Source organism: Berghia stephanieae, chromosome 11 (genome assembly GCF_034508935.2).
Source record: "Berghia stephanieae isolate SIO BIC M18660-M18661 chromosome 11, UCSD_Bste_1.3, whole genome shotgun sequence".
Classification (NCBI taxonomy): domain Eukaryota; kingdom Metazoa; phylum Mollusca; class Gastropoda; order Nudibranchia; family Aeolidiidae; genus Berghia; species Berghia stephanieae.
In genome coordinates, this window is record NC_088370.1 from 35370177 (window position 1) to 35383682 (window position 13506).

The 13506-nt window shown below is 37.4% G+C and overlaps 1 protein-coding gene across 1 annotated transcript in view; it reads right to left on the reverse strand.

Annotated features, from left to right (window-relative positions):
• The window catches only part of LOC144956644 (uncharacterized), a 35601-nt gene extending 32162 nt beyond the window's left edge, over positions 1-3439 (reverse strand). The window contains exons 1-2 of the mRNA XM_078887287.1: positions 3324-3439; positions 2143-2271 (exon numbers count right to left, since the gene is read on the reverse strand). Coding sequence (XP_078743413.1) covers positions 2143-2271; positions 3324-3399 — 205 coding nt within the window. The 5' untranslated portion in view covers positions 3400-3439. The remainder of the gene's footprint in view (positions 1-2142; positions 2272-3323) is intronic.
• Positions 3440-13506: the final 10067 nt, after the last annotated feature.

Sequence of the window (13506 nt, forward strand, 5' to 3'; positions counted from 1 at the left end):
TTCTAAACAAACCAACTACAAGCCAAGCCCTCCAAATTAAAAAAAAAAAAATGATTCATATTTTTGTACAAAAATGCATATCATAATCAACGTTATGCATTTTTGTACAGAAACATGAATAATAAATTTTGTATTTGGAGCGCTTGGCTTGTGGTTGGTTTGTTTACAAATAACTTCTCCACCGGTGACGTCCAATCAAGGGACGCTACTCTTCCGCTAATCTCATTCCCTATAGAAATAGGTCAGATGGTCACCATTGGAATATGTCGGTTTATCTAAAATTAACATAGGATAGAAGCAAAATAAAACAACTACACAACTATAGATAGTTCGAAGTTGACGTCACTCAGACCTTTGTCATTGTTTTTTGCCATCCGCGTTTATGAGTAATTCTCACTAAACTGTATTAACCAGACTATAAACGTTCAAGGTTTGTGTGCTGGTCGGTTATACTTCCGGATGGCAATGTTGTGAGCTTCTTAGCCAAGCGCATACTATCTATAGATAGTATGCGCTTGGCTATGAAGCTCATAACATTGCCATCCGGAAGTAAGTATAACGGACCAACACACAAAACTATGTGTAAAATGAACTTTGATAGTCTGGTTCATACCGTTTAGTGAGAAGTACTCATAAACATGGATGGCAAAATACAATAACAAAGACCTGAGTGACATCATCTTCGTTCTATCTATATACAAGAATCTCATCGCAATACTATGTGAAGAGTTATATAAATTTGATTAATGGCGATGCCGTCATTGTCGTCGTCGTGATCATCATCATCATCATAATAATCATCATCATCATCATCATCATCATCATCATCATCATCATCATCATCATCACTATCCTCATCATCTTCATCATCATTTACTCCATTAATGCACGTCATCCCCATTATTATCCTCATTATCATCATCATCATCATCACTATCATTATCATCCACCTCCTCCTCCTCATCATCATCATCACCATACCATCACCATCATCATCATCATCATCATCATCATCATCATCATCATCATCATCATCATCATCATCATCATCATCACCATCACCATCACCATCACCACCATCATCATCATCATCATCATCATCATCATCATCATCATCATCATCATCATCATCATCATCATCATCATCATCATCATCATCATCATCATCATCATCATCATCATCATCATCATCACCACCATCAACATCATTATCACTATCACCATCACCATCACCATCACCATCATCATCATCATCATCATCATCACCATCATCATCATCATCACCACCATCAACATCATTATCACTATCACCATCACCATCACCATCACCATCATCATCATCATCATCATCATCATCATCATCATCATCACCACTTTTGCATTCCAAATGTGACCCATCATCATCACTATCCTCATCATCTTCATCATCATTTACTCCATTAATGCACGTCATCCCCATTATTATCCTCATTATCATCATCATCATCATCACTATCATTATCATCCACCTCCTCCTCCTCATCATCATCATCATCACCATACCATCACCATCACCATCATCATCATCATCATCATCATCATCATCATCATCATCATCATCATCATCATCATCATCATCATCATCACCACCATCATCATCATCATCATCATCATCATCATCATTTCATCATCATCATCATCATCATCATCATCATCATCATCATCATCATCATCACCACCATCAGCATCATTATCACCATCACCATCACCATCATCATCATCATCATCATCATCATCATCATCATCATCATCATCACCACCATCAACATCATTATCACTATCACCATCACCATCACCATCACCATCATCATCATCATCATCATCATCACCACCACTTTTGCATTCCAAATGTGACCCATCGTCTCAAAACGGTATTATCTCGGAACGAACCAAATGCTTAAAAACCGAATTTAATGTTAAAGTGATCAAGAATATAAATTTTAGGCATTAGCACCCTATAATATGGCATCCATTCTCCTCAATAAATCATACAAACTCAACACAAGTCTGATATTTCTGGCTATAAATTCAATTTTCAACATCTTAACCATCCAGATTTAATACCGTTTTGAGGCGAAGGGTCACAAATGTGTTAAGACCTACGAGCGGTGGAGATGTAGGCGATGGTACTCAACAAAGGCCTAACAATATCCACGTTGTCACTGTGTAGTCTTAACGTGTTGCAAATAGGCTTGAGCCCGTCGTTTTGCAGAATGTGGACACAGTTGGATTCTGAAATCAAAGGATTTGGGTGGAAAGAACGAAAAATTACTATATGACCAATATAGGTACCTGAGAAAGGTATTGGGTAACAAGCTGACCAATACAGTGGATCCGAACAGTAAGAAAACGTCTTCTCCTATTGGACTTCTCCGAGTTTTCATTTCTATTTGAATGAGTGTATTTGTTATATCATCAATTTTCATATACATAAGAGAGAGAGAGAGAGAGAGAGAGAGAGAGAGAGAGAGAGAGAGAGAGAGATGGAGAAAGAGAATATCTGTATCTAGGGGCAGAATGGCTCAGTTATACGTCTTTGCTTCCTACCCGAAAGGTTACGAGTTCAATCACCCGCCGCTGCGTTGTGTGGCCTTGAGCAAGTCACCTCGCCCTAGCTCACTTTGCGGCGCTGCTCTGCGGCTGACGCCTGGGTTATTCCAGTCTTCCCTTGGAATAGACCCTAAAAACAAATTTCCCCTTGGGGATGAATAAAGGGATTTTTTATTTTTTTAAATTTTATATATTAAATCAAATTATGTCGTTCCGCAACGACATCATAAGATATCGTCGCTTAGGCATACCACGAAGGAATTTAGATAACTCATCAAACAAGATGTCTGATGTCTACAGGAATCACCCATGTTGTCACAGTGAGCAGATTGGGGATTAATAATCTTGCTCAAGGAAAAAACAAACGAAAGTGCCTTGAGCGGGGCTCGAACCCGGGACCATTCGGGCCACAGTGCAATGCCTTAACCACTCGGCCACTTTGCAGTAGATCCGAACAGTTAGAAAACGTCTTTTCTCATTTGACTTACCTCTCACCGTACTCAGGGGTAAAATGAGTACCTGGCCGTTAACGGCGTTGTCTCTGTCCGTAAATATTATAATATCGCCTAACAGGCGTCATGTCCTGTCTTACATGTCAAGTGTTGCTGTTGGCCAGGGACCCCTTGTAAAGCGCTTTAAGCACGTTTAGTGGATATTTATTGCGCTATATAAAAGCTCATTTATAGTACATGTTTTTGATTTCAAATCGAATGTCGTTCGCCAGTAACACACACCTGAGACTGAAGCCATCTTGAGTAGGGACAAACAGGCGTTGAGCTGGAGCTCCTCTTTCTCCGGATATGACATCATTGCATTCGTCACACACGCGATTGCGTCTCGCTTGGCAATAAGGACCTTTAATTCTTCTGTAAAGATAAACATGAACTCGATTTGATTAAATGTGACCCCCCGTCTCAAAGCGGTATAATGTCGGGATCCACTCGGTTATGAAAATTGAATTTATTTCCACAAATCCCAAACTTGGGTTTAATTTCTCTACGTCATGCTGGAGTATAAATACTATTTTTTGCTTTACAAAAACTTCTAAGGTCCAATTTCTCATCATTCTATTATCTCTAAATTCACTTTCTGGGGTCTGAATCTTCCCGACATAATACCGTTTTAAGACGGAGGGTCACATATTTGAAAAGAGCGATTCGGATTGTGGATAGAAAGAAGAGTAGACAGCGTGGATCAGCGGTATGGTCTTTGCTTCGTACCCGAGAGGTACCGAGTTCGATCACCCGCCCGCCGCTGCGCTGTTTGGCCTTGAGCAAGTCCGATCGCCCTAGCTCAATGTGCTACGCTGCTCTGCGGCTAACGCCTGGGTTATTCCAGTCTTCCCTTGGAATAGACCCTAAAGACAAATTTCCCCTATGGGATGGATAAAGGGCATTTTATTTTATTTTTTTATTTTATTAGTTGGGGGAGCAGTGCTGCTATGGATTCACTTAAAACCAGTGCTGATGGTTTTCTTCGGATCCGCGGAAATCCGCGATTTTGGAGGAGAAATTTCCTCCTTTTAAAAATTACATTTTCTGGAAACAATGTGCTAGCAATGAGAGAGTTGATGTGTGGTGGAACGCACAGGTGCAGTTTCCCACTCTCCAGAAGTTAGCTAGAGTATCAATGATAGTCTATCATCTCAATTGCTCTAAAAGTGGGGTTTAGTGCAGTAGAAATGGGGCTTAAAGACAATCGTTCAACATTTTCCTCCTTTTTCACTTTTTGTCACCATCAGCACTGCTTAAAACAGTAACAGGCAAGTTTGTAAGCAATCCACTTCTCCACGGGAAGCCAATGCAACGACTACAAGACTGGAATGATGTGATCTGACTGGCTTCTTTGATTGGTAACAATACGAGCAGCTTTAGTTTGGAGTAGCCGTAGTCTTACAATCAAACTTTTTAGCTTATATATATATATATATATATATATATATATATATATATATATATATATATATATATATATATATATATATAATTTTTATCTCTCTCTTTCTCTCTCTCTCTCTCTCTCTCTCTCTCTCTCCTTTATCTCTTTCTCTCTCTTTCTCTCTATCTATCTATCTATCTATCTATCTATCTATCTATCTATCTATCTATCTATCTATCTCTATTCTCTCTCTGTTCTTTCATGCCTACTATGTCAGAAATAGTAATATTTTCATATCATGTACTTAACATGCAAATTTGTTATAGTAAAGTTACATAAAATGAAATAATGAGATTTGCACATCAAATTTCCTCCCTCTTTCCTTTCTAAGGGTAAACATCTTAGGATGCGTTGGAATAATTTCAAGATGTGTATTTGCATGGGTAAAAATTCATCTAAATAAAAGCCTAAATTTCTGACACTTTGAGATCTTTGAATCATGATGCTATTTCCTGCTTCCGCAATGTCTCCAAGAATAATTTGAGCATATGAGGACTTAGATAACATGAAAATAGACATTTCACCACACTCAAGCCACCATTTTATTGGAAAACACAATAGCACTTAAATAAGACACATCCCTAGATCTTTACAGGCGTCAAATTTCGATCCAATTGAAGCTCAAAAATATCTTAGATATATCTGATTTCATAATCAAATTGTAAATAACAATGTGAAATTGAATGTAAGCTTCAATTTAATTACAAAAACAGATATAATGGACGTTTCGGGTTTCCCCTTTATCAACAAACAGGATTAATTAAACACTACAGACAGATGAATGAGATAATAAGATGAATAAACAAAACATTGATCAATTTGTAAACTATTAACTCTAAACATCTAGGGCTTTCTTAACTCACCCAAACCTAACACCGACTATATCCGTAGTTTACACGGGTTACTTTTACCCCATGCCTATTTATTACATTTTTCTGAGACCACTTATAGGCGTTGTATCAAAGCTAATGTTTTTAGTTTTTACACGTTAATGGTAGTTGAATAAAACTATCTACGTACATTTTAATTTTTAATACATTTTTTTCAATTTAGAAAAGTAGCAAAATCTCTAGGATTGAGTGAGTTAAATCGTAGCCATCGTTATGTTATAACCTGATACTGAAATCCAAAAGGACTGGCAGTTTGACGTCATTATTTGTTTTTTTGCACCGCCTAGTGAGTTGTCGTTAGTAGAGCTCATGGAAACAAGTTATTTCATTGGTTGAACTATTGAATACAACTCACGATTTGTTTTCTTTTGTGGCCAAAGACTGGCATTTTGACGTCATTTTTTTGGTCAGTATCAGGCCATAACTTTACGAAGGCCACGGTTAAATGTACTGTATGTCTCCATACCTTCATCAGCAAATGTTCCGACAGATTTGACTCCAGAGAGCTGTTTGTCGTAATCGTCCAGGCCAGACTTCATGGAATTGATGCATGTGTTGATGGACTCTCGACGGTTATTGGATACTGCCATTCAAAGGAAATAGTACAGAATCATGTTTTATGGCTATGTGGGGCTATGTGGTCTTGTGGTATGACACTCGCTTTCGAATCGGAATGTTCTGGGTTGAGCATAGTTGAGTTGAGTAAGTCCTTGGAAAAGGCTCTTTACTCACATTCTCTCATCGTACTCAGGTGTAAAACGAGTTCCTGGCCGTTAACAGCGTTGTCTGTCCCAAAAAATTGTAACATCGCCTGATAGGCGTCATGTCTCGTCCTACATGTTATGTGTTGCTGTTGGCTAGGGACTCCTTGTAAAGCGCTTTGAGCACGTTTAGTGGATATTGCGCTATATAAAAGCTCTTTTTTATTTTTTACAAAGTAGTCTCTGATTGACCGTTATGATCCTTGGCACAAGTTTGTTTTTTTGTGGTGTCGGTGGCCAAGTAAGCACTATGTTTTAGAACAAGACTAGCCGACATTGGGTGTGGTTAGTGATGGAATGGGTGACAAATATACCCGAGTGCCAAATCCTTGGATATGGAACTTAATACACATATCAATAATCCACTCCATTCAGTTTATTGTGTTTTTTTTTTGTTTTTAACCCTCTCCTTACCACCCATAGGAAAATCGTCACATTCGTTACGTTGCAAACTACAATTTTCTCATTCTGATTTCTCTTGTACATCATAAAATCTAAAGAAATTCTTTGATTACAGCTATAAATACTAAACACTGTGTTGTATAACTAATTTATTTTGCTGAACAACATTCTGTATAGAATGTACGTGTTATTATTTTGTTTGAGTAAGAAAAGTCTATTTTTGTGCTGGATGGATGTGAATTTTCGGGGAAAATTCTAAAAATAGCTGGTAAGCAGAGGGTTAAGGGTTATACGGCGCTTGCAACATATTATTGAGAAAAGCGGCCAGGGTGAGTGTGTATTTTTAATCCCCTATTTGATCATCATTTGAAATAAACACGGCAAAAATAGTAAATGAGCGAGAATGTCGCATTCATTACCAATATGAACTTAACTCAAGTCTATGGAAAATAAAGCAAAACAGCAATCCAAACAATGAATGGAAAGAGACGCAAGCGGCAATGAAATATGCGGGGGAAGAAAGTGCAGGCTCTATTAATACAACTAAGAACAAACCAAATCGAACGCCTAACATCGCTATTAACGATCTATCGCGGCAACAAAAAGAACTTAGGATCAGGATACAAAACACGAAAGACTCGGAAGAAATAATAAACCTGAAAACGGAACGAAACAAAATACTGCATTCAATTCGATCACTTACAATAAAACACAGAAACGAGGAATTAGACAAAAAAGTGGAAGACATAGAAAAGTCCAAAAATAACGCATCGTCTATGTTCAAAGCGACGAAATCTCTGAACCGAAAACCATTCGAGAACCCAAAACTACAGGATAAATTTGGCAAACAGACAACAAATCCCAACGATATCCTTGACATTGTAACTGACCACTTCCAGCAGAAATTTCACAAACAAGTCTCACAAATATCGCCCTTCTCAGGAAACCCTAGAGACCTAAACAACCGCATCACAACAACTGAAGTTAGAAATAGCATAAAGTGCCTAAACAATAACAGATCCCAAGGCGAAGATGAAATTCCCGCTGAATTGCTGAAATGCGGTACCCTCTCCCTGGATTTGAGCATTGCAAACATAATGAACAAAACATTCTCAACACACAAAGACTGGGACATAAACAGCGGTGTCCTAATTACAATACAAAAACCAGGAAAAACGAAAGGACCCGTAAACAACCTACGCCCAATAACATTACTGAATACCATAAGAAAAACACTGTCAACTATTGTCCTCAACAGAATTAGACCAAAAATAGAAAAATATCTATCACATAGCCAAAGCGGGTTTCGCCAAGACCGAAGCACATCGGACGTTGTATGGACACATAAATGGTTAGCAGCAAAGGCACTCAAAGAAAACATATCCATAACAATAACCGGAATCGATATGTCCGCAGCCTTTGATACGATCGACAGAGGAAAACTTTTGGAGATATTAACAGACATAGTAGACGAAGACGAGCTCCGAATAATCCGATTTCTCCTCAGCAACACAAAGATACAACCAAGGATATACGGGGCCACAAAACAGACGCAGTTCGAAAGTAACATCGGGACCCCCCAAGGAGTTAGTCTGAGCCCGATTCTGTTCACAATATACTTAGAACACGCTCTGAAAGAAGTTCGAAAAGTCATTCCAAAACCAACGACTCATATTGAGAATGCAATCCCAAGAGAAATCGCCTATGCAGATGATGTAGATTTTATTGGATCAACACCAGCAAATATAGACATCATACAAAATACCCTCATGAAATATAACCTCCAAGTCAATGCCAATAAAACCGAATTTACAACAATATCGAGGAACAAAGAGGAATGGAAAAGAACAAAGAAAGTCGGCTCACTAATTGGAGACACCGAGGATGTACAAAGAAGAAAACAGCTATCAAACGCCGCACTCAGTAAACTCACCAATGTATGGATTAGAGGTGACAAAATAAAGAGAAAAACCAAACTGAAACTGTACCGTGCTCTTGTAAAACCGGTACTTCTGTATAACTGCGGCACTTGGGCGTTGACAAAATCCGAAGAAGAACATCTGGATGCCTTCCATCGCACACAGCTAAGAAGGGTACTGGGCATCAAATACCCAAAAAAGATCTCAAATGAATCACTCTATAAGATCACAAAAGAAAGACCAATCTCCCTTGACATTTTACAACAACGATGGCAACTTTTCGGTCACATACTACGCAGGGACAAAAACATACCAGCTAACCAAGCCATGTCGGGATATTTCCAAAAACACGGGAACCTTTTCAGAGGAAGACCGATCACAACACTCCCTGTGATCCTAAACAAAAACCTCACAACACTTGGACAACGCATTAGTCTCATAACGGCAGGGACCTTGAAAATCTGAGAACCCTAGCAGAGGACCGGCAATATTGGAGACACCTCACACAGGAAATACTGGAAACAGCCAAGGCGACCCGATCTTTCGGTCGAGACGCGAAAGGCATCTAAGTCAAGTAAGTCTATTTGATCATTCCTTAGGCCATCTGCATTGGGTATTATCTATCTATACGGTTGTGAAACGTGGACGCTTGACAAAGAATGTACGAGGAGGTTAGAGGCATTTGAGTTGTGGGTGTATATTTAGAAAAATGTTGAGGGTATCATGGACAGACAGGTGTACCAACGAGGAAGTGTTGGAGAGGGTGAGAAAGGGAAGAATATTGATCGATAACATCAGAAAGAGGCAGTTACGGTTTCTGGGACATGTGTGGAGAAGAGAATGGAATAGAAAAGTTGGTAACATCTGGGAGGATCGAAGGAAAGAGAGCTAGAGGAAGACAAAGAATGACTTATCTAAATAACCTGAGAATGGCCAAAAGTGACTTTAAAAGCAACACAGATTTCATGCGCATCGCAGAGGATCGTGATTCGTGGAGACAGCTGACCGGCAACGTGCTCAAGAGCGCAAGGCACGATGGATGATGATGATGGCGCTTGCAACAGATTATTGAGAAAAGCGGTCAGGGCGAGTGTGTATCTTTAATCCCCTATTTGTGACCCTTCGCCTCAAAACGGTATTAAGTCGGGATGGTTAAGATGTTGAAAATTGAATTTATAGCCAAAAATATCAGACTTGTGCTGAGTTTGTATGATTTATTGAGGAGAATGGATACCCTATTTTAGGGTGCTAATGCCAACAATTTATAGTTTTGACCAGATTAACATTAAATTCGACCTTTATACATATGGTTCGTTCCGACATAATACCGTTTTGAGACGATGGGTCACATTTGATAATTCCTAAGGCTTGGTCACTCACCTTGTACAGACAATCGTCTGGGTTTTAGTCCCTTGGTGTTGAGTGTATCTAAAGGACAGTTTCAAAATGATATTAAAGATAATAACGTTGATAATAATGATAATAATAGTAATAATAATAATGTTGATAATAATAACAATAATAGTAATGATGATAATAATAATGATGATAATAATAATAATAATAATAATAATAATAATAATAATAATAATAATAATAATAATAATAATACATGTAATAATAATAATAATAATAATAATAATAATAATAAATAATAATAATAATAAAATAATAATAATAATAATAATAATAATAATAATAATAATAATAATAATAATAATAATAATAATAATAATAATAATAACAATAATAATAATAAAATAATAATGACAATAATAATAATAATAATAATAATAATAATAATAACAATAATAATAATAATAAAATAATAATAATAATAATAATAATAATAATAATAATAATATAATAATAATAATAATAATAATAATAATAATAATAATAATAATAATAATAATAATAATAATAATAATAATAATAATATAATAATAATAATAATAATGTTGGAGTGAAACGAAAAAGTCGGTTGATAAGACGAGTGTAAAAATGGTACACGGTTCCTCTGCAAAATTGAGTGGTCAGAAGTAAAATATAGACATATATAACATTTGGTGTCTTTTATTACGTTTCCGGGTGCCGTGATTCTATGTTAGATAGATCTAGCTATTAATTAAAAAATTTTTTTTAAAAATACAGAAGAATAATATGAAGCATCCTTAGTTTGTTTTTAAGGGTTTTACGGCTCTTTCAACACATTTAGGTCATATAGGCGCCAGTAAAAAGGAAGAAAATTGGATTATAAAAACGTTCTAGATGTACAATAAAAAAAGTAAGATAAAGGGAAATTGGATTCAATAGTCTGATGTCACGTCGCCCAGCAACGGCGGCCATCGTGGTTCTAAACAAGGAAAATATGTACTTTTTATTCTTCATGCTGGCTAGAACTTTTCATATGTCATGTGATCAGAATGTATAAAAGTCAAAACACGATCATATTTATAATGTTTTTCACCTCTGGATACACTTTTAAACTCGTCGGAGAAATATTCCATAAGGGCGTCCGCCATTGTTCCGATAGTTTAGAGCCAGTTACTAAGTTACTATGCGTCATTACGAGGGAAGTGACGTCATGACTGTTGAAGCCTATTAGTTTAAGATTTTGGGTTTGACCTACTTTCAAGCTTCGCCTTATCAATCTTTCCGAGACATAGATACATTGTACGTGAATATAAAGATCATAACTTCTTATTGGAATATTGGACGATATAAATAAAATACTTTAATAACCGTCTTTTATACAGTTAGGCAGGGTATACACGAATATAAATGTTGGAATTGTACACGTTTTCTTTGTTTTTCTAGTTTTCTCCAATCGTAAATTAATTTACATAGCGCTTTCGCTAAGAACCTCACAACATTGCCATCCGGAAGTATAACGGACCAACACACAAAACTGCGTAACCTTGAACGTTTATAGACTGGATAATTAAGAGAGAATTGCTCATAAACGTGGATGGTAAAAAAGCAGTAACAAAGACCTGAGTGACGTCAACTTCGTTCTATCTATAAAACACTTGCCGTAAAGAACTTGGTCATCAAGTTCACTCGTTTCATCACAATCTTCATTGTCAACTTCCGTTTTGGATGGAGTCCGTTTCTTGAGAATGATATCAGGGTAGAGGCGACGCAGGGTCTGCTCTATGACTTCAAGGCTGGTAAACGATATCGTCGATTCCTGGATAGATGGAGGATAGGGAAAAATAATAGGGATTATTACAAAGTGAAAGTAAAATGTATTTCTGAACTTATACACCTTAATCCTCGAACCAGAAGCTTTCGGTTATCATGCAATATCACTCGTTTATCTGTACCAAAAAGCAAGTTAAAATATTTTGGTGATCGCTTTTTTAAATATTATGGCCAATAACTCGGGAATACCCTACCTCAACCAATTAGAGAAGTCGAGAGTATCTCAGATATTTTTTGTTTGTTTGTTTGTTGCTTTAGGTCTCTTCCAACACAATTGAGGTTATATGAGAGACCGCTGAAACAAAAAAACAAGCAATCTAACAAAAATAGTACAAATGTAAATCAAAATCATAACCTAAAGATATCATTAGCTAAATTATAAATAACCAAGAACAAACAGGCAGAAGATTTACAGAAAAAAAAATCCCCTGTCAAAAATACAATCACAAACCAAAGAAGCAGGATAGGCTAGTAAAGAGAAGAAGAAACGACATCAATATCGGATCGTACACCCATGCGAACATCATAGGTATATGATTCAAGGGTGATGCTCCCATCCAACCACCCGCTCTCAGATATTTAATTCTGCTTTAATTAAATATTAAATTATACGGACAGCAGCCCTATCTGTATCTGTATTGTTGGCGCTGAAGAAACCAATGGTCTTGTTGTATTTCAGCGGCGTCCTCATTGGGCGCGGGCCCATGTCAGCCGGGCCTTGAAATCGTTTAGGTGTGGTGCCATGATGACCAGTTCATCCAGCCCATTCCACTCCGAGATAGTTCATATATATATTAATATATGTGACCCACCGTATCAAAGCGGTATTATGTCGGGATCCACTCGGTAAGGGAAATTGAATTCATAGCCACAAATATCAAACTTGGGTTTAATTTCTGTACGTTATGGTGGAGTATAAAGACTATTTCTTGCATTGAAAAAACTTCTGACCTCCAATTTCTCATCATTCTATTTCTAAATTCACTTTTTGGGGTCTGAATCCTCCCGACATAATACCGTTTTGAGAAGGAGGGTCACATATCTGTCAATAGACGCGCATATTGTAACATCTGTTCCGTTTAACGATACGCAGAATAGACTAGATAAGAACTTTGTACAGCATCTAAGGGGCATTGCTGAGGAACCAAAACACAATTGGAGCCCGTTATCTCAACCTGCCGGTCATCTCGATCAAAGGTTCCCCCATGTCTGATATTAAAATTCTGCTTCCTCCTCATGAAGCATGACCGCTTCCAGAAAAAAATGTATAGAAATTTTAAATAGATAGTATGCAGATGACGTCACTCAGGCCTTTGTTATTGTTTTTGCCATCCGCGTTTGTGAGTTGTTCTCACTAAACTGTATTAACCAGACTATAAAAGTTCATGGTTACACAGAGCTTGTGTGTTGGTCCGTTATACTTCCGGATGGCAATGTTGTGAACTCCTTGGCCAAGCGCATTCTATCTATAGAGCAATATCCACTAAAATGTGGTGAAAGCGCTTTACAAAGGGTCCCTGACCAACAGCAACGCGTAACATGTTGGACGGGACATGACGATATTAGGCGAAATTATAATTTTTTCGGACAGTGATAACGCTGCTGACGGCCAGGTACCCATTTTACAACTGAGCACGGTGAGAGAATGTAGTAAGGACTCAACTATGCGCCGAGCTAGACTCAAATCCAGGACCTTCCGATCCGAAAGCGAGTGTCATACCACAAGACCACATAGCCGCACAAAAGCATTAATAGAATTGAAGAATGAAAACAGCGGACAGAAACGAGGGCGACCTATAA